Source organism: Bos mutus, chromosome 3, assembly GCF_027580195.1.
Source record: "Bos mutus isolate GX-2022 chromosome 3, NWIPB_WYAK_1.1, whole genome shotgun sequence".
Classification (NCBI taxonomy): Eukaryota; Metazoa; Chordata; class Mammalia; order Artiodactyla; family Bovidae; genus Bos; species Bos mutus.
Genome location: NC_091619.1, coordinates 13,918,524 through 13,941,336, shown reverse-complemented (window position 1 = coordinate 13,941,336; position 22,813 = coordinate 13,918,524). Strand labels below are relative to the sequence as shown.

At 41.0% G+C, this 22,813-nt stretch overlaps 1 protein-coding gene across 4 annotated transcripts in view; it reads left to right on the top strand.

Moving 5' to 3' along the window:
* RNF115 (ring finger protein 115) overlaps positions 1–22,807 on the top strand; it is a 72,611-nt gene extending 49,804 nt beyond the window's left edge. For all 4 annotated transcript variants that reach the window (XM_005898511.3, XM_070367016.1, XM_070367019.1 and 1 more), the window contains 5 exons: positions 9,544–9,594; positions 10,769–10,841; positions 11,771–11,864; positions 14,488–14,603; positions 15,289–22,807. In XM_005898511.3, the coding sequence (XP_005898573.1) occupies positions 9,544–9,594; positions 10,769–10,841; positions 11,771–11,864; positions 14,488–14,603; positions 15,289–15,420 (466 nt within the window). In that variant the 3' untranslated portion in view covers positions 15,421–22,807. The remainder of the gene's footprint in view (positions 1–9,543; positions 9,595–10,768; positions 10,842–11,770; positions 11,865–14,487; positions 14,604–15,288) is intronic.
* Positions 22,808–22,813: the final 6 nt, after the last annotated feature.

Below are 22,813 nucleotides of genomic sequence, written 5' to 3'. Positions count from 1 at the left end.
CCATGGACAGAGGAGCCTGGTAGGCTGCAGTCCATGGGGTCGCTGAGGGTCAGACACGACTGAGCGACTTCACTTTCACTTTTCACTTCCATGCATTGGAGAAGGAAATGGCAACCCACTCCAGTGTTCTTGCCTGGAGAATCCCAGGGACGGGAGGGGGGCCTGGTGGGCTGTCATCTATGGGGTCGCACAGAGTTGGACACGACTGAAGCGACTTAGCAGCAGCAGCAGCAGCAGCAGCAGGTTTTCAACCTAAAATATGTTCTCCTAAAGTTAACCCTCGGAGAAGGCAATGGCACCCCACTCCAGTACTCTTGCCTGGAAAATCCCATGGACGGAGGATCCTGGTGGGCTGCCGTCTATGGGGTCGCACAGAGTCAGACATGACTGAAGCAACTTAGCAGCAGCAGCAGAAGTTAACCCTAGATTATGGGACCATTGTTTACTGACCACTACTCACAACTCAAATTTTGAGAATTGACTTTTTTTGCTATTTAAAAATAGTAGGTTTACTTTGTCTTGTTTTTGGCTTGGATTGGAAAAACAGCATTACCCAGAAATTAGCCACAGTTGTTTCTTGGTACGTAATCATGTAGACCTTTTACATACATATATATGAGATACCTACATCTATAGAGTTGAAAAGAAATCATACTATACCTATTTTATAATCTCTTTTTTTTAATCTTCATAGATGGAGTATATCTTTCAATGACTATCTGATTGGGCCCCATCTTGAGGTCTCTTAAGTCATGCAATAAGCATTTATGTATTACTGCCAAGTGCTATTCAGGATGTTGGGCATACATTAGTCAACAAAACAGTAAAAAGAAAAGAAAAAAAAAGATTGCCCTTGTGGAATTTAAATACTAATGGGGGATGACAGACAAGCAAAATAAACCTAATCAATAGAGTGTTAAACAGCAGTAAATGATATAGAAAAAAAAAGGGAGGAGGGAGTTTGGGAGTGTGGGAGAAGTGAAGCTTCAAAAAGTGTAGTCAGCAAAGGCCTTATTGAGAAGATATTTGAATAGACATAAAAGTAGTGAGGGAATGAGCCAGGAATGTGCCAACAAGGAGAGTCTAATGTAAAGAGAGCAGAATGGGTGAGGGAAATAGTAGGAGATGAGGTCACAGAGAACTTGTTGGGGCCGGAGATCAGGAGGTGAGTCTGAGATCATGTAGAGACTGGTAGGCTATTATAAAGGCTTTTATTCTGAGTGCAGTGGAGGTCCAGTAGGAATTTTAGGGTAGAGGAATGACATGGTCTAACTTACACCTTTAAATGATCATTGTAACTGCTGTGTTGATAATAGAATGGCGAGTGATATGTGTGTGTACGAGGGGCACGGGGGCAAAGACAGAAGCAGAGAAACCAGTTAGGGGGCTGTTGCATTAGAGATGCCAGTGGCTTGGATGAGGGTTAGTTTAAAAAAAAAAAAAGTTGGATTCTAGGTAAAGATTGACATTGGGCATGATAGGATTTGCTGGCAGATTGGATATGAGGTGTAACAGAACGATTAAGGATGACAAAGATTTTTGTCTGAACAACTAGAAAAATGGAGCCACCATCAGCTAAAATGGGGAATGCTCGAAGGGATAGGTTTGGGGGAGAAGATCTGAGAGTTCACTTTTGGACTTAATAAGTTTGAGGTGCTTACTACACATTCAAGTGATGATGTTGAGTAGGGAGAGGTCTTGGCTGGAGATAAAACCTGGAAGTTGTTGCCTATATATGGTACTTAAATATAAAACTGGATGAAATTGCCAAAAGAGTCAAGATAGAAAATAGAAGAGCTCAGGGAATTGAGCTCAAAGCCCTCCTTGATTAGAAGTTTGGAAGGTAGGAAGAATAAGTAGAGAAGACTGAGAAGGGAGCTAGGAGGAAAACCTAGAGAGAATACAGCTCTGGAGACTAAGTGACTACTCTTGGTTTTAGCATGTATCTTCCCGTCCAGACCCTGTGGATTTATTTCTCTTCTGTGGGTTGCCAAAATTAAATACATAAACCTCTTCCCCCACTCCTTTTAGCTCCTATTACTTTAACAAGAAAGTGTTTGTTTAAAAAAAGTTCACTGTAAGTACTGTGTATGTATCTATTGAAGATAATTTCCTGACATCAGCTCATACACTTACTGGGGTCACCTTGAGCTGCTGAGATGGAACCTGCATCTCACTTCCGGAGAGTGAGCTGCCGATAAAGGCGAAATCAGCAGCTGATCCCCTGAGGTGTCCCTGGCAATTCCAAGTATTTATATAGGGTCTGCTTTAGAGCCTCAGGGAACTAGAGTCTTTCTGTCTTTCTCTCAAACTTGATTATTACCACTTACTTATTGGTTAGTTCAAGTATGTGATTAACTGTTCTAGTTAGTCATCCCTCAGTATCTGTTGGAGGGATTGGTTCCAGGACACCCTGCACCCCCCGGTGGTACCCAACTCTGAGAATTTGCATCTCTGATATAAAACTATTTGAAAACATCCTTCTGTATACTTTAAGTCATCTTTAGGTTACTGTAACACTTAATACAATGCTATGTAAATAGCAACACTTTAAATGATGTAAATGCTATATAAATAGTTGGTGGTGAACTGCAAATTCAAGTTTTGCTTTTTGGAGCTTTCTTGAGTTTCCCCCCTCCCCTCATAGTTTGCAGATGCAGAACCTGTGGGTACAGAAGGCCAACTGTACAGCTCCCCAATTTTCACTACACTTTGCTTTATTGCTCTTAGCAGATAGTGCGTTTTTTACGAATTGAAGGTTTGTGGCAACCCTGTATCCAACAAATCTGTCCGTGCCATTTTTTTCAACTGCATTTGCTCACTTCACGTCTTTGTGTCACATTTTCATAATTCTCATAATATTTTAAACTTTTTCATTATTGTATTTGCTGTGGTGAGCTTTGATCAGTGGTCTTTGGTGTTACTACTAACTTGCTGAAGGTTCAGATGATGGGTAGCATTTTTAAACAATAAAATATTTAAAAATAAGGTATGTACATTGTTTTAGACATAATGTTATCACACAGTTAGTAGACAACAGTAAAGTGTAAACGTAACTTTTATATGCACTGGGAAACCAAAAAATTCATAAGAGTGATTTTATTGCAACATTTGCTTCATTGCAGTGGTCTGGAACCACACCTGTGATATTGCTGAGATATGCCTTTACTAGCAGGCGAGGATATACTAGTCATTTGTTGCTGGGTAAACAGATTATACCAGAATTTAGCAATTTATGATAGAGTTATTGCTCAGTCGTGTCCGACTCTGCAACCCCATGGACTGTAAAATCCATAGAATTCTCCAGGCCAGAATACTAGAGTGGGTAGCCTCTCCCTTCTCCAGGGGATCTTCCCAACCCAGGGATCCAACCCAGGTCTTCCGCATTGTGGGTGGATTCTTCATCAGCTGAGCCACAAGGGAAGCCCAAGAATATTGGAGTGGGTAGCCTATCCCTTCTGCAGTGGATCTTCCTGACCCAGGAATCGAACCAGGGTCTCCTGCATTGCAGGGGAATTCTTTACCAACTGAGCTATCAGGGAACTTTTAACAACAGACATTTATCATCTCACAGTTTCTGAGGGACAGGAATTTGGGAGCAAATTAGCTAGGTGTTTTTGGTAAAGTTTTTCATGATGTTGTAATCAAAATGTCTGCAGTGGCAGCAGTAATCTGATTACTTACCTGGGATTGGTAAGATCCACTTCAAGATGGGTGAACTAACATTACTGTTGGCAGGAGGCCTCAATTCCTCACTGTGTGGACGTCTCCATAGGACTCTTTGGTGTCTTCATGACTTGGCAGCTGGCTTCCCTTAGAGTAAGTGATTCAAGAGAGAAGAAGGAAGATGGGAAAACCATAATGCCTTTTATATCCTGATCTTAAAAGACAAACACTGTCACTTCAGCTATATTTTATCTGTAAGAAGTGAGTCACCAAGTCTAGCCCACATTCATGAGGAAGAATATTAAAGAATTTGTGTACATGTTTTTATTTACAAAATTAAAAAAAATTTTTTTTTCCTTAATTTTTTGGCCATGCTGCACGGCACGTGGGGGTCTTAGTTTTCTGACCAGGGATCGAATCTGTGCTCCCTGCAGTGCAAGCAGAGTCTTAACCACTGGACTGCCAGAGAAGCCCCGGACATATTTTTTTAAAACTACCACAATTTAACCTTTGGCCAGAAATTTCTCCCATGTGAGAAATATACTCACCTCCTCCCAAGACCCACCAGAAGCCTTGTCCCTTTATAGCATTAACTTGAAATCCAGGTGTCATTTACTTAGGTCTGAGTATGGATGAGGCTCTTTGGATATAGACAGAATTCCTTTTGATGTGGAGATCTAGAAAACAAAGACACAAGTTTTTTACCCCTCACATATACAACATATAGTGATGGGAGAAGCATATAATAAATAGGTATAGAGATTTCTGTTTAGAAAGGGAGAAGATGTAAGGCACATAGAAGTTACTGATTCATAGCAATTTTGATGTTTGTCTGGATAAATGTTGGACGGTCCTTGATTGGGACTTCGTTCTACTTCTGCCCAGGAATGCTTCTCTGTGGCTCTTGTTTCCTCCTTCCTGGCTCTTGATTGCACCCAATGAGTCATTGTTTTCCGTGAAAAGTAGTCCAAATTTGCAGCTCCATAGTTTTCTTAGCGTGCATCTTACCAATAGAATTTTGAGGGCCTAAAAGATCTCTTTTCGTTTTGTACTGCCTCTGTACTTTTCAATTTAAGCTGGTAGTGTTTCTTTTGAAAACTTTGAGTCTCCTGTGAGTATTAGTAAAGTTCATGCCGTTAACAAGAGCTACACTCACAAGTCTTTTTTAGATACTCTTTTTTACCATGAACTTCTGCTGGGATTGCTGAAGGACAATACTTGTTGTGGGTAGAACTGTATACTCTACCAATGTTCAAGTCCTAACTTCCTGACTTAGCTGTGAATATGATCTTATTTGGAAATAAGGTCTTTTATGTGTGTGTGTGCTCAGATGCTTCAGTTATGTCTGACTCTTTGCAACCCTGTGGATTGTAGCCTGCCAGGCTCTTCTGTCCTTGGAATTCTCTAGGCAAGAATACTGGGTTGCCGTGCCCTCCTCCAGGGGAGTCTTTCCAACCCAAGGATCAAACCCACGTCTGTTATGTTTCCTGCATTGACAGGTGGATTCTTTACCACTGAGTCACCAGGGAAGCCCCTGACAGCATCTTGATTTCAGATTTCTGACTCCAAAATTATGAGAGAACAAACTCCTGTTGGTTTTAGCTACCCAGTTTGTGGGAATATGTTATGGCAGCCCCAAAAAACTATTAATAATATGACGTCCACATTTGTTTAATTGAATAGTTCTCTAGGCACTATCTTTCTGAGGTCTTCACAAAGAATTTTTATAGCCACACTCTTGGCTTCTTTAACTGTTTTCTTCTGGCAAGGCCCATGATTTGATCTTTGCTTGAAAACCATTTCTTTCTTTCTTTTTTTTAAAAGCCATTTCTTAATTTTAGTATCATTTGCCATCTGGAGAGTCTGGGAATTTTCAGAATGATCCAATCTTAACTCCTTTTTAAGTATTCTTCCTTTAATGTATTCCTCTTCTTTTGCATTTTAATGCATCAAGATGAAAGCAAAAGGGACCTTCAACATTCCTGTCTGGAAGTCTTATTAGCTAGATTATCATCTGTTCATGAGCCATAACTTCTACTTCCCATATGATGGCAGGCTTTTGCCACTACATAACAAGGATCTCTTTCCCTCCTGTTTTCCTCACTTTCCCTTAAGTACTCACTCTTCCTCAGAAGCCATCATGCGTCTACTATTTCTTCAAGGCTTTTCAAACTTTTACTCACTCTCCTCAAAATCCTTCCAGCTCTGCCCTCTGCTGTATTCCAGAGCTATTCCCACGTTTTAGGTTTTTTTTTTTTTTTTTACAGCAAGCTTCCCAGGTGGCCCAGTGGTAAGGAATCCACCTGCCAGTGCAAGAGACACAAGAGACATGTTTGACCCCTGGGTCTGGTAGATCCCCTGGAGTAGGAAATGGCAATCCTCTTGCAGTATTCTTGCCTGGAAAACTCCATGAGCAGAGGAGCCTGGCAGGCTACAGTCCATGGGATTTCAAAGAGTCGGACACAGCTTAGCATGTGTGCACTCACTTCTGGGTATCAAAATCTGTATTAGGTATCTATTGCTGTATAACAATTACCCCAGAGCTTAGAGGCTTAAACAACAAACATTTATTATCTCATAGGTTCAGTGGGTCAGGAATTTGAAAGCAGCTTAGCTGGGTGGTTCTGGCCCAGGATCTCATGAACTTACAGTCAGTTCATTGGCCATTGCTGTAGTTATCTGAAGAATCAATTGGGAATTACTCAGATTTTGACAAGTTTGTTCTAAGTATTGCCAGGAAGCCTTAGTTCTTTATCACGTGGGCATTTCCATAGGATTGCTTGATATGGCACTTTCCCAGAGAAAGTAATCCATGAGAGGGTGCGAGGAAGAAGCCACAATGCCTTTTATGACCTATCCTTGGTAAAGGAAATGGCACCTCACTCCAGTATTCTTGCCTGGAAAATCGCATGGATGGAGGAGCCTGGTAGGCTATAGTCCATGGGGTCACAGAGTTGGACACGACTGAGCGACTTCACTTCCACTTCCACTTTCGGAAGTCACAGTTATCCTACCGTATTCTATTGTTAAGAAGTAAGTCACAACTGTTACTGATATAGCCAGAATCACTGACCAGACTCTGTCTGGAATAGGAAAGCAGAGTAGCTGGAGGACAGGATGAGATTGGAGTAATCAGCTCATAGAGCTAAATGCTCATCTGTTCTAAGAGGAAATCAGTAAATCAATAAGTGAATGACTACAACTGATTGATAAAGAGACAAATGAATCATGATAGTACTTAGGAATATGAATATTTAAGAATGCCAGAAGCAACCACAGAAAGTGATTCCTTCCCGGGAGCAGGAACAGGGGGTTGGATAAGACAAGAATCTTTTGCAAGAATCTGTTTAAGTCTTTGTGTCTTATTTGACTCCCTTAACTTTGGTAATGAAATAAATTTAATTTTTAATAATAAAAAAAAGAAGTAAGTCACAGTATGGTATTGGCATGAAAATAGACATCTAAATCAAGGTAACAGAGGGCCAGAAATAAATCTATGCATATATGGTCTATTAGTTTATGACAGAGGAGCCAAGAATATACAGTGGAGAAAGAATAGTCTGTTTAATAAGTGGTGTTGGGAAAACTGGATAGCCGCAAGGAAAAGAATGAAATTGGATCAGTGTCTTATACCATACAAAAATTAACTCAAAATGAATTAAAGACTGGTACATATGACCTGAAACTGTAAAATGCCTATAAGAAAACAGGCAGGAAACTCCTTGACATCAGTCTTGGTGATGATTTTTTTGGATGACTCCAAAAGCAGAGGCAACAAAAACAAAAATAAACAGGTGGAACTACATCAGACTATGAAAAGCTTCTGCATGGCTAAATCAACAGAATGAAAAGGAAACCAACTGAACTGGAGAAAGTATTTGCAAATGATATATCCAACAGGAGACTAATATCCAAAATAATACAAAGAACTCATGCAACTCAACAACAATAAAAACAAACATTGAATTAAAAAACATGCAGAGGACTTGAATAGACATTTTTCTGAAGAAGACATATAGGTGGCCAACAGGCATGTGAAAAGATGCTCCGCCATCACTAATCATCAGAGAAATACAAATCAAAGCCACAGCGAGCTATCACCTCACACCCGTTAGAATGGCTATAATCAAAAAGATAAGAAATAACAAGTGTTGATGAGGGTGTCAAGAAAAGGGAATGAGCCCCTTCTACAGTATTATTGGGAATGTAAATTGGTATAGCCAATGTGGAAAACAATATGGAGGTTCCTCAAAAAAAAAAAAAATAGAACTACCTTCAGATCAGATCAGTCACTCAGTCATGTCCGACTCTTTGCGACCCCATGATCCAGCAATTCCTCTTCTGGATATTCATCTGAAGAAAACAGAAGTACAAATTTGAATAGATACATGCATCCCATGATCGTTGCAGCATTGTTTACCATAGCCAAGACATAGAAACAACCTAAGGGTCCACTGATGGACGAATGGATAAAGAAATGGTGGTACACATACACAAAGGAATGTTATTCAGCTCTAAAATAGACTGACATCTTGCCATTTGCAACAACATGAATGGACCCTGAGGACATGCTTAGTGAAATAAATCAGAGAGAGAAAGACAAATTCTATATAATCTTTTATGTGGAATCTTAAAAAAAAAAAAGAGAATTCAGTATCCAGGTTCATAGATAAAAGAGAACAGATTGGTGGGTTGCCATAGGCAGGGGTTGGGGGATAAGTAAAATCAGTGAAGGGGGTCAAAAGATACAAATTTCCAGCTATAAAATAAATATTGGGGATATAATGTATAGCACAATGACTGTATTATCAGGGAAATGTAAATGAAACTCACAATGAGATAGATTATAGTTCATTACTGTTAATTACATTACAGTGTTATTTTAATACTGTATTGTATATTTGAAAGTTGCTGAGAGAGTAGATCATAAGAAAGTAAAATTTTATAACTATGTATGGTAATGAATGTGAACTAGTTTTATTATGATCATTTGCGATATATACAAACATCAAATCATGTTGTACCTGAAAAAAAAATACAATGTTATATGTCAGTTGTACATCAAAAAAAAGAAAAGTCAGTAAGTCCAACCTATACCCAAAAGAGGAGTATAAAATAACTTGTGAGTGTCTTAGTTAGCTATCATGGAATTTTTTTTAAAAGGGCTCTTTAGGGCTTCTCTGGTGGCTCAGTGGTAAAGAATCTGCCTGCCAATGCAGGAGATATGGGTTCAGTCCCTGGTTTGGGAAGATCCCTCATGCCATGGAGGAACAAGCCCATATGTCACAACTATTGAGCCTGTGCTCTAGAGCCCTGGAGCTGCAACTGCTGAAGCCCACATGTCCTAGAGCCTGTGCTGTGCAATAAGAGAAGCCACAAGAATGAAAAACCTCTAGACACAGCATCACAACTAGAAAACAGCCCGAGCAGCAAAGACAACCCAGCACAGCCAAATAAAGGGGTGGGTGGGATGCTGTACCTTTAAATAGTATTTTGCACAATGTATGTAACACATAAAAATGGAACTACTCTTGTTGCAGGGAGGTGGGTCCAGAATCCCACTGGCCTAGCATCTCTTTAAGCCTCTCATGTTGCTTCCAAGGATCCAGGAATCATAGTTTGAACACTAACCATACAGTCAGAGTCCTTTCCTGCTTAATTCATAAAAATCTATTATTATATAAGGCAGCATAGCTCAGGAAGACAGCCATAATATCAAAGTAACAGTCTACCAGATAGCAGACTGATTTCTGGTGCTATTGTATACAGTGAAAAGCCATTGCGTTACGGGGAAGGGGTTGGTGATGAGTCAGCCATGGATATCTATCGAGTACTTTCATTAGTCTGTTGTCTTACCTAATTTTTTTTCTTCAACAGAGTACTACAACAGATCATTGCAGGATTCATTCCTGGATCCCCATTTTCTTGGTAAGTAACTAATTGCCTTCTGTCTCACTCTCCTGGAGTAGCATAATTTCTAGTACTGTAGTATCTGTGCCATAATGAGAGACAAAAGGAGCTACACAGGTGAGTGTATAGGTGTGATTGGCAGGCTGTTAAAGACTGCTGTTGTCTGCTGAGCCCAAACTTAATCAGAACTTATTTTTGTATAATTCAGGCTGATGAGGGCCATCCTGGTCCTGCAGGGTGTCTGATTCCATTCATACTCAGGTCTGAGGGTCGTGCTGAGGTAGGGAGTGAGGTGGTCCCTACGAAGGTTGGTGTCTGATTTGTGAGCTTCTCTTGGAGATTATATGGGAAGACTTTATTCCTTAAGAATTTCTGAAATTGAAAACATTGCTTCACTTCCTTTTCTCAAAGTAAGAAGGTTTTTTCAGAAGAAACAAAAGGCTTAAATTCAGTAACAGAGTGACAGTCACTTACTGTACAGGTTAAAGATGTAATGTCTTCTTGTCTGGACAATTATTTGCCATTTCTTACTCTACCCCAGAAGGCTTCTTTGCTCAGAGGGACCTTGGTCCTTCCACACAGTTACCCTGTTTTCCAGCCTCTAGTTTCTTTAAGCATGTTCCAGCCGGAGTCTGGATATCTGTCATGCAGGGTGGTATACCAACAGCTCCAGAAAGAGGTGCTGCCAAATCCCTTTTGTAACTGCTCTAAGTTGTGATTGAGAGACACTGCTATGGCTGCTTCTCTACTTGAAAGCTGCTCATTGTGTAAGGCCACAGGCTGCCCCTTAGAATGAGGGAACTTTGCTGTCAATTTTGACCACTCAGGAAGGGAAAAATCTCCTTAAAAAGCAGCTCCATCTATGTTTAATTTAAATGGGCACAGAGGAGACAAACTTTTAACCAACAGGCAATGAGTCACTGTTTTTGCTCTGGTGTGTCAGGTGGTATTTTAGGTAGCTTCACATTTTATGTTCCATACAGTTAAGCAGAAATTCCTGGAGAATGAGAGACTGCCTCTGGATAATCTGTTTGACCTTGAAATCACTGAGAAATTCTTTGCCACTTAGTTCTAGAGAACTAGTGACTTGCCAGCTCTGAGAGAGAGCAGGATTCCTCTGCCAACTTTTTCTGTGGTGTAGGGCGGAGCCTGGTCACTCCATCTAATGCTCTCTGTCTCATCTCATGTATAGGAGCGGGATGCTGCACTCCAACCCTGGGGACTATGCCTGGGGTCAGACAGGGCTTGATGCCATTGTAACCCAGGTGAGGAGCTGCCTTTTGAGGGTGTCTGTTCAGTGTGTCTCATGGTTCCACAGGCTTCCTGCTTTCCTTCTGCTACTTTCTGAAATGGCAGTCACTCTGCTTTCCCTAATATTTTGAGCTTGTGGGTTTCTGTTTTACTAAAGAGATAAATGGTTTATGGATTTAGCTCAGCATCCATGTACTTTCTTGGTCCTAGGGACTTTCTAGAAGATAGCTTCAACTCCAAAGGAAAAAACTTCTGTAACAAACAGTATTTTCTGTTTTGGCCTCTTGTTCATTCCTATGAGGATTCTATTGACAAGTACTTCACAAAAAAGAAAGGTCTCCTCACAGGTTGAAGCAGGGATTTCTGCTAGATGGAGCAAAGTAGGGGAAGGAAGCAGAGAAAAAGGTATTCCCATGCCATGTATAATTGCTTCCACTTGTTTATGTTTATTTTAATTTAATTGGTTTTTCATTTCCCTTGTGGATTGCTGAGACTAGAAGGCATGTCATTTATATCCAGGTCTTCTTGTAGGCAGTAATTTACCTATTTCTTGGCTTACCTTATGCTACTTTCCATACTCTCATCTTTTTCTTTCTTTCAGCAAAATGAAGTTTTTGAACTGGTTAAGTATCACTTTCTGTTAAGGTGTAGTTTTATTTGTGACATCACAACCCTTTTGCTGCCTCCAGAGTTGCTTTATGCCCAGAGGTGAGCCTTGCAATGATGGATCTGTCTGTAGGCTTATACTAATGTCACTCTGAAATTGTAAAGCAATTATTCTGGCAGCAGGAAAGGGCAAACCCAAGCCTCTCAGAGCCTTGTGGAAGCAAAAGCAACTAACATTTCTCATGTCTGCACTGTTCTCAGATGGAGCAGCACCCTCCTAGGGATAGTTCGATGTCTGCCACTTCTTCTTTGCCTTTTTTTTTTTTTTTTTTTGTAGCTTTTAGGACAACTGGAAAATACAGGGCCTCCCCCAGCTGACAAGGAAAAGATCACATCTCTTCCAACAGTGACAGTAACTCAGGAACAAGTTGGTAGGTTCATTTTCATATGTGTGTTGTTGTTTTATTATCTCTGTTCAGAATCTGAGCCATGTACTATATTAAAAATCTTCCATGAAACTGTAGGACTCCTAAAGTTCCTACCTGTGTGCCAGATATAAAAGGTACCTATCCCTTCATTAGGGTTAGTTACCAGGTAATTCCTGAGCAATTACCATGCTATTTTTCTAGCTGCTATGCAGGAAATAAAGAAGTGCAAAGGTATATAAAACTTGATTTCTTGAAGAACTTATTAGAGGAAGCAAAACTCACCAAATGATTAGACGTTATTATAAAAAGTACTTGAGCAAATGATACTCTAGGGGAAAAGGAAGAGAAAAAATAGGAGGCTAGGAATTTGTTTCACATCTACCCTATATTTAGGTACATTAGACATAGATATTATTTTATTTATAAGCATAAAAAAAATTAGTATTGAGGGACATTAGTTTGGACTTGGAGTTTCTTTCCCCATGAATTCTACTTTAGAGAGTCAGAAGATTTTAAAAGACAGGATGGGCCATCTTAGAGACATTATTCTGTTTATGGCAAAGTATGAACCAATGAAGAATGTCAGTATGAACGTGGAGTCTGCATTAGGTATAAGGAGTGTAACTTCATTAGATCTGAAATAGAATCTAATTTGTGGAGTGATGGGAGGTATGTTTGAATCGGAGGTATAATTGGATAGGTATGACTGGATAGGTCCTTATTGCAGAGGACCCTGAAACTGGCAGAGGAGTTAGGGCTGGATGTTTTAGGTAGTAGGTAAATTCTGTAGGTCCCTAACTGGAGGAATGAGGGAATCTGAGTGATCTTTAGGGAAGATTAGTTTGGAGGATAGTATCTAAAATAGATTGGAAGAGGGAAGGAGCAGAAATATTCTTAATGGGCTATTGCAGCATTCTGATGGGGTTCAGGTGATGGCAGTGCTACAAAGGAAAGGGTAGACTCAGATAATTTTTGAAGAAAGGCTTTCATCATTGCATAAGATAAGGAGGGGAAAGGGGGAAAGATGATTCTAAAGTTTTGCAACTCTGTAACTACAGAGGTGGTGCTGACATCATCAGGGAATGGAAGAATTATGAGCAGGCCCTGGTTTGGATAAGGAGGTGATGTGATGTTTTTAATTTTGAATCTGTTGCTTTTGGGGATCCCAACTGAGAATCCAAGAAAAGATGAGCTGGGGATTGCTGTGGAGCTGGTATTAGGGAAAACCAACTGGTAGCAAAGTATAGGATATATTTGGCAGGCCTGGAGTCAGGGTTGTTACCTAAGAGGCTATTGCAGTAAACTAGGCATGAGAAGGAAATGGCAACCCACTCTAGTGTTCTTGCCTAGAGAATTCCATGGCTGGGGGAGCCTGGTGGGCTGCAGTCCATGGGGTCGATCCACTCTAGTGTTCTTGCCTGGAGAATTCCATGGACGGGGGAGCCTGGTGGGCTGCCGTCTTATGGGATTGCACAGAGTCAGACACGACTGGAACGTCTTAGCAGCAGCAGCAGCAGGCATGAGAAGTAAACGCTGAAATTAGGGCAAACATTGTGGGAGTAGAGAGGAGGGAGTGAATCTTTTAAGTGGTATTTTACTCCAAATGCTGTGAATACTGTGGAGCATGTAGCGTACATACCCCGGCTGCTGGAGAGAGAGACTGCTGCTGCTGCTGCTGCTAAGTCGCGGCAGTCGTGTCCGACCCTGTGTGACCCCATAGACGGCAGCCCACCAGGCTCCCCCGTCCCTGGGACTCTCCAGGCAAGAACACTGGAGTGGGTTGCCATTTCTTTCTCCAATGCATGAAAGTGAAAAGTGAAAGTGAAGTTGCTCGGTCGTGTCCAACTCTTCGCGACCCCATGGACTGCAGCCTACCAGGCTCCTCCGTCCATGGGATTTTCCAGACAAGAGTACTGGAGTGGGATGCCATTGCCTTCTCCGGAGAGATAGACTAGCTGGTGTTATTAGCCAAACTTGGGAAACTTGGAATTTGCAGCTTGGTAATCCTAGTTCAGTTTGTAGCCATTCTCTCTCAGAAGAAGGTTTCCGGTCTCTGGACTTGGAGCCTGATTTACCCTTGGGCCTTGCAGTTCTGTAGCAGCACCTCTTGGTACAACTTTTAATAAACAACTTGTTAAAAAGGCTTTAGGGTAACCATGATGAAATAGGATGTGTAATGTCGAAAGTAGTAGAGTGAAAGTGGCTTGACGCACTGAATGAGAACTGCTAAGATTGTCAAGATGAGTCCTTTGGTCGTGGTGGACAGATTGCCAGTGTTTCCTAAGTAGAAACTGCCAGGAGGCTTTCACACATTTGAGAAGATGTTTTTCCTGTTTTACTTAACAGATAATCTAAGCCCCAGTTCTTCCAACTCTTTATGTTGAAAAATAGACCTCGTAGAGTTGCTGTCTGGACCTTATTGGAATGGGCCCATTCATCAGTCCTTTTCATATCCTTGGCTGTTACCACCTCTGTCCCCCTTTTGAAATAAAATTCTGCTGCTTCTCTGCCTCCACCCTAGATGCACTTTGTTTTTTCTTTGTATCCTTTTGGTTGGTAAAGACATTAGGCTAGGTTTTTTTTCCTTCTTTTTGCTTATTTTAAAAGGCATTTCCTCCTCTAACAGATAAGGGCTTAGAGTGTCCAGTATGCAAAGAGGATTACACAGTTGAGGAGGAAGTCCGGCAGTTACCCTGCAACCACTACTTTCACAGCAGTTGTATTGTGCCGTGGTTAGAACTCGTAAGTACAGACAGCTCTCATCTGTGATGGGGCCCCTGTGGCAGTCATGTCTTGGGGGGGATCAGTAAGGGCATAATTAACAGTTAGTGGAGAGCCAAGCAAATCAGATTTTAGTTTCTGGCTAACTCCTAGTAGCAACATTACTGTGTTTTAGATTATTAATCTGTTCAGAACTTCTCTGACCAGGGGTTAGCAAACTACAGCCTATAGGTCTCTGTGGACTGGCACCTATTTTTGTAAATGAAGTTCCATTGGAACACAGCTATGCTCATTTGTTTACAGATGGTCTATGGCTACTTTTGTGCTCCCTTAGCAGAGTTAAGTAGTTGAAACATTGGCGGTATGGCCTGCAGAGTCTGAAATATTTACTATTTTTTCTTTAACAGAGCAAGTTTGCTGACCCCTGCTCTAGACCATCTCAGGTCATTGTTTCTAGTTAGTTCTGTTTGATAGTATGTGTTAGCTATTGTTAAGTTGCCGCCTTGAATTCTTTGTCAGTTCTGTTAAAAGTTCTATTTGGGAGATGTCCTGGGGTTACACTTGAAGCCCAGCGGGTACTCTGTGAGAATGCATGCCCTTTTTGTTTATCTACCTGCTAACTGTCAGGGTTTCTTAAGTGTTTAGTTAGTTCTTCCAGCTTCTCAGGTCAGGCATGTTCACGTGGACTTATATCTTTCTGTTTCAGCATGACGCATGTCCTGTATGTAGGAAGAGCTTAAATGGTGAGGACTCTACTCAGCAAACACAGAGATCCGGGGCTTCTGCAAGCAACAGATTTAGCAGTGACAGCCAGCTACATGACCGATGGACTTTCTGAAACTAAAGACCACGTCTGAGCCAGGGCTATGGTAGACCTCCTATCACAGCTATTAATTGTATCAATGCAAAAAAAATAGTAGGTGGATTTAGGAATCACTTAAGAAACCCCAACTTATAATATTAATTCACTGAGTGTTTTTCTTCTCTAAATTTAAAGTTAGTGTCTACAGATGGAATTATATCTAGAACCAAATGCCTCTTATTCCTGAATTCAGAGTGATAAAATTTTGTAAGTGTGAAACTTAATTATGTGGGTTTCCCTTGCCAGAATAGAATTGGTTAATTATGTGGGTTTCCCCTGCCAGAATAGAATTGGTTCCTTAAAGTCTACCTAGGGTCATGCTGTCTGTTATGTTACCTTGTGACAGTTGTTTTCACCTCTTTCTTCAACCTCCACCATCGTTAGTGTACTTTATAGTAAATACAGTGGAACCAGAGCCGTAAAGTCCTGCTGATAAAGTGCTTCTGTTTTAATTGTACAGAAACATCTACTCTTGGCCACGTTAGCCATGGAGTGAGGTCATATTAAATCAGGAATCTGAGACTAATGATTTTTTTTTCTTAAATCTTTAGAGAGCAAATCAAAACAAAGTTACAGTGGGAAGGCCTCTAATTGTACTCTTTGGTTTTCTCATTTTTATTTTTAAAGACTACTTCGTAAGATGCAGCTTCTGCAGAAACCAACATGACAAATGACATATCTTAAGAGTCTTATGTTGGTAGGAATCTGATTCTGGTTCCTTTTTGGGAATAAGTTGGGCAGGATAAAGGCACAAAAGAGAGATGTTTGAAATCTCTGGTTCTAAGGTTTTTTAGTGAGTCTCAGCTCATTGTTTATGCTGGGGACCTTAAAGTAATTTCCTTCACAGAAATAGGATTATTTTATTACTGCTTTTACAGCTGATTCATGTTTTTTTTATAATTCATTGGTCTTCAGGAATTGAGACTTTATGTTGTTTCATTTTAATTTTTAAAGTTCATTTATCATCTCTGAAACCTTTTTGTTTGCTTCGTTCTGGCTATACTTGGAGTCATATTGATTTTTGTGATGATGCTGAAACAGCTTGGCCTAGGAGAGATAGGCCTTCTTTTTTCAGCCTGTGTCCCATGTACATGCAGATGCTCTTTGGTGCATTTAAGTGTTTGAATAAACGGAGAAGCTTAAGAATGTTGTTGGAACTTCAAAGTCTTAAAAATAAATGATGGGAACATGTAACCACAGTTGGTGCACCAAAAATGGTGACAAGAGGGGCACCATTGGTGTGGTCTAATCAGCCCTTCATGGTTGGAATGATCAAAACAAGAAGATGAGTCTTTGGTGAGTCTCTTTCTTGGCTAGGAGTCTGTCACACACTGGTTTTGGGCATGAGGGGTGGGGTTAGAGATATCTTTGTAATTTAGTAGAGGATAGAGGAATAGGGGAGGGAAGAGAGAAAGTGGGAGAATTTAATGCTGAATTAATAGCTTGCCTCTAAAAGTTGTGACCATAAGGTATGATTCAGGTTTGCCCCAGAGAGAATGAGATGTTTTCTCATAAGCTTCTTATGTTATACCTCTGTAGAGAGAGTGTTTTTGGAGAATGTGAACTGTTTACTATGGTTATTGAAATGTAACCCAGAGATATACATTGGCTTTGAATGGGGAGAGATGATGAGTCTGAGGGGACGTAAGAGGTATATTGTGAATGGCCATTGAGATGGGCTCAACTGAAGTTGGAATATGTTGTGGTTTTCAAGTAAAACAATATTGACAGTATCAGCTATCTCAAAAAATGATGTTAGCCTGGAAGTTTTGTTATTATCTGGATATGCCAGGACAGAAATGGTAGGGACCTAACAGAAGCAGAAGACATTAAGAAGAGGTGGCAAGAATACACAGAACTGTACAAAAAAGATGTTCACGACCCAGATAATCACAAAGGTGTGATTACTCACATTCACCTAGAGCTGGACATCCTGGAATGTGAAGTCAGGTGGGCCTTAGGAAGCATCACTACGAAAAAAGCTAGTGGAGGTGATGGAATTCCAGTTGAGCTATTTCAAACCCTAAAAGATGATGCTGTGAAAGTGCTGCACTCAATATGCCAGCAAATTTGGAAAACTCAGCAGTGGCCACAGGACTGGAAAAGGTCGGTTTTCATTCCAATCCCAAAGAAAGGTAATGGCAAAGAATGCTCAAACTACCACACAATTGCATTCATCTCACACGCTAGTAAAGTAATGCTCAAAATTCTCCAAGCCAGGCTTCAGCAATACGTGAACTGTGAACTTCCAGATGTTCAAGCTGGATTTAGAAAAGGCAGAGGAACCAGAGATCAAATTGCCAACATCCACTAGATCACTGAAAAAGCAAGAAAGTTCCAAAAAAACATCTATTTCTGTTTTATTGACTATGCCAAAGCTTTTGACTGTGTGGATCACAATAAACTGTGGAAAATTCTGAAAGAGATGGGAATACCAGACCACCTGAGCTGCCTCTTGAGAAATCTGTATGCGGGTCAAGAAGCAACAGTTAGAACTGGACATGGAACAACAGACTGGTTCCAAATAGGAAAAGGAGTACGTCAAGGCTGTATATTGTCACCCTGCTTATTTAACTTCTATGCAGAGTGCATCATGAGAAACTCTGGGCTGGATGAAGCACAAGCTGGAATCAAGATTGTGGAGAAATATCAATAACCTCAGATATGCAGATGACACCACTCTTACGGCAGAAAGTGAAGAGGAACTAAAAAACCTCTTGATGAAAGTGAAAGAGGAGAGTGAAAAAGTTGGCTTAAAGCTCAACATTCAGAAAACTAAGATCATGGCATTCAGTCCCATCACTTCATGGGGAATAGATGGGGAAACAGTGGAAACAGTGGCTGACTTTATTTTTCTGGGCTCCAAAATCACTGTTAGATGGTGATTGCAGCCATGAAATTAAAAGATGCTTGCTCCTTGGAAAGAAAGTTATGACCAACCTTGACAGCATATTCAAAAGCAGAGACATTACTTTGCCAACAAAGGTCCGTCTAGTCAAGGCTATGGTTTTTCCAGTAGTCATGTATGGATGTGAGAGTTGGACTGTGAAGAAAGCTGAGCACAGAAGAATTGATGCTTTTGAACTGTGATGTTGGAGAAGACTGTTGAGAGTCCCTTGGACTGCAAGGAGATCCAACCAGTCCATCCTAAAGGAGATCAGTCCTGGGTGTTCATTGGAGGGACTGATGTTGAAGCTGAAACTCCAGTACTTTGGCCACCTGATGCGGAGAGCTGACTCATTTGAAAAGACCCTGGTGCTGGGAAAGATTGAGGGCAAGAGGAGAAGGGGATGACAGAGGATGAGATGGTTGGATGGTATCACTGACACAGTGGACATGGGTTTGGGTGGACTCCGGGAGTTGGTGATGGACAGGGAGGCCTGGCATGCTGTGGTTCATGGGGTCGCAAAGAGTTGGACACAACTGAGTGACTGAACTGAAGTGAACTGATGCCAGGACAGGAAGGTGTATTTTTACTTACAACTAGAGAACTAAAATGATGCCAGTTAAATGATGATGCTGTTAAGGTGCTGCACTCATTATGGCAGCAGGTTTGGAAAACTCAGCAGTGGCCACAGGACTGGAAAAGGTCAGTTTTCATTCCAATCCCAAAGAAAGGCAATGCCAAAGAATGTTCAAACTACTGCACAATCAAATATTCAAAGTACCGCAAATTGCACTCACCTCACACATTAGCAAAGTAATGCTCAAAATTCTCCAAGCCAGACTTCAACAGTACGTGAACCATGAACTTCCAGGTGTTCAAGCTGGATTTAGAAAAGGCAGAGGAACCAGAGATCAAGTTGCCAACATCATTTGGATCACAGAAAAAGCAAGAGATTTCCAGAAAAACATCTACTTCTGTTTTATTGACAATGCCAAAGCCTTTGACAGTGTGGATCACAACAAACTGTAGAAAATTCTTCAAGAGATGGGAATAACAGACCACCTTAACTGCCTCCTAAGAAATCTGTATGCAGGTAAAGAAGCAACAGTTAGAACCAGACGTGGCACAACAGACTGGTTCCAAATTGGCAAAGGAATACTTCAAGGCTGTATATTGTCACCCTGCTTATTTAACTTCTGTGCAGAGTGCATCATGAGAAACTCTGGGCTGGATGAAGCACAAGCTGGAATCAAGATTGCTGGGAGAAATATCAGTAGCCTCAGATATGGAGATGACACCACCCTTATGGCAGAAATTTAAGAAGAACTAAAGAGCCTTTTGATGAAAGTGAAAGAGGAGAGTGAAAAAGGTGGCTTAAAACTCAATATTCAGAAAACTAAGATCATGATATCCGGTCCCATCACTTCATGGCAAATAGACGGGGAAACAATGGAAACAGTGAGAGACTTTATTTTCTTAGGCTCCAAAATCTCTGCAGATGGTGACTGCAGCCATGAAATTAAAAGTTGCTTGCTCCTTGGAAGAAAAGCTATCACCAACCTAGACCGCATATTAAAAAGCAGAGACATTACTTTGTCAACAAAGATCTGTCTTGTCAGAGCTATGGTTTTTCCAGTAGTCATGTATGGATGTGAGAGTTGGACTGTAAAGAAAGCTGAGTGCAGAATTGATGCTTTTGAACTGTTGTGTTGGAGAAGACTCTTGAGAGTCCCTTGGACTGCAAGGAGATCCAATTAATCCTCAAGGAAATCAGTCCTGAATATTCATTGGAAGGGCTGATGCTGAAGCTGCAATACTTTGGCCACCTGATGCAAAGAACTGACTCATTGGAAAAGACCTGATTCTGGGAAAAATTGAAGGTAGGAGGAGAACGGGACGACAGAGGATGAGATGGTTGGATGGCACCACCAACTCGATGGACATGAGTTTGGGCAAGCTCCAGGAGTTGGTGATGGACAGGGGAGCCTGGCATGCTGCAGTGCATGGGATCACAAAGAGTCAGACATGACTGAGCGACTGAACTAATCTAAACTAGACAACCAGAAAGACTCTTGAGTGGCTTTACAAAGGTATGCAAACAAAGTGCTGGATAAGGATTTAACTTTTCAATATAAGAATAGCAGAGAGCATCAATCTTAACCTATCTGAAATTTCCTTCACTTTTTAAAAATTCTTTTAGATAAAGGAGATAAATCTTTTTGCTGTTTCCAAGACCCCTCCTACTTAATGAATCTGTAGTGTTTCTTCAAAGAATAGGAAATACCTCAGACTTCCAGGTTAATTTAGGTAAGGAGTGTTTTAGGGTTATGCTAGTAAAGTAATGCTCACAATTCTCCAAGCCAGGCTTCAGCAATAACATGAACTGCAAACTTCCTGATGTTCAAGCTGGTTTTAGAAAAGGCAGAGGAACCAGAGATCAAATTGCCAACATCCACTGGATCATGGAAGAAGCAAGAGAGTTCCAGAAAAACATCTATTTCTGGTTTATTGACTATGCCAAAGCCTTTGACTGTGTGGATCACAATAAACTGCAGAAAATTCTGAAAGAGATGGGAATACCAGACCACCTGATCTGCCTCTTGAGAAATCTGTATGCAGGTCAGGAAGCAACAGTTAGAACTGGGCATGGAACAACAGACTGGTTCCAGATAGGAAAAGGAGTACGTCAAGGCTGTATAGTGTCACCCTGCTTATTCAACTTACATGCAGAGTACATCATGAGAAACGCTGGGCTAGAAGAAGCACAAGCTGGAATCAAGATTGCCTTGAGAAATACCAATAACCTCAGATATGCAGATGACACCACCCTTATGGCAGAAAGTGAAGAGGAACTCAAAAGCCTCTTGATGAAAGTGAAAGAGGAGAGTGAAAAAGTTGGCTTAAAGCTCAATATTCAGAAAACGAAGATCATGGCATCTGGTCCCATCACTTCATGGGAAATAGATGGGGATACAGTGGAAACAGTGTCAGACTTTATTTTTCTGGGCTCCAAAATCACTGCAGATGGTGACTGCAGCCATGAAATTAAAAGATGCTTACTCCTTGGAAGGAAAGTTATGACCAACCTAGATAGCATATTCAAAAACAGAGACATTACTTTGCTAACAAGGGTTCATCTAGTCAAGGCTATGGTTTTTCCAGTGGTCGTGTATGGATGTGAGAGTTGGACTGTGAAGAAGGCTGAGTGCTGAAGAATTGATGCTTTTGAACTGTGGTGTTGGAGAAGACTCTTGAGAGTCCCTTGGACTACAAGGAGATCCAACCAGTCCATTCTGAAGGAGATCAGCCCTGGGATTTCTTTGGAAGGAATGATGCTAAAGCTGAAACTCCAGTACCCTGGCCACCTGATGTGAAGAGTTGACTCATTGGAAATGACTCTGATGCTGGGAGGGATTGGGGGCAGGAGGAGAAGGGGACGACAGAGGATGAGATGGCTGGATGGCATCACTGACTTGATGGATGTGAGTCTGAGTGAACTCCGGGAGTTGGTGATGGACAGGGAGGCCTGGCGTGGTGCGATTCATGGGGTTGCAAAGAGTCAGACAAGACTGAGCGACTGAACTGAACTGAACTGAGAGAAGCTGAACCATAAGGTTGTGTGTACATGTATATAGAGATTTATTATAAAGAATTGGGCCACATGATTATGGATCCAAACACAGTTTGATACAGTGCCCAAAGCAGAAGTCTCCATAACCCAGACTTTTCAGGTGTTCATTCCTTTACAGCCTGAAGGTTTACAGACTCAGGAAACTGGAGCCTTACTAGGAGTCAGCCTTACTAGGAGAGACGATTCAGCTTTCACTCATTATCAAAGCAAGTAGAAGAAAGTTGCAATTTCAAATCTTAGTCATTAGACTTGAGGCCTTTACATTTGTACTAAATGGCCTACCCTTTGAGTTCCATGCAGAGATAAGCAGATTTTTTTCTCATTCATAAAATGTCTTTTTCTTCTTAATCTTTTTTCATTATAATTTGAAATAAGGGAAATAATTTTGTTAGCACATAATTAGGAGAGACTTCCTAGAGATTGGTAGACGTGAAAGTTGAGAGGTTATGTAGGTCAGCTCCACGCTGGCCTCCGAGTGATTATTGCTTCTCAGGTAGTTTCCAGATGAATTAGAACTAGGCAGTTGTTTGGGCAGGGCAAAGTGATGAACATTTAACTGTTATCTTCAACAGAGAGAAGGACTAATCCTGGTATTCACAATTAATTTTCCCTCAAAATTCCTCTTATTGCCAGTTCTCTGAAGAGTTGGGAAACCTGGAGAGTCCAAATAGCTTCCTTAGTTGTGAACATTTGCTACATAACAAATGAGCAAATACTTGTTAAGTGTTTTCCTTAAGCAGTACTCTGTCTGGTCCGATAGTTACTTCTCAAGTTGGAAGATTTGGTGAGAAGAATTTGTTTCCCCCCCAAGTCTCACTTGGATTAAATAATTATTAGAAAAATTCCTTGTT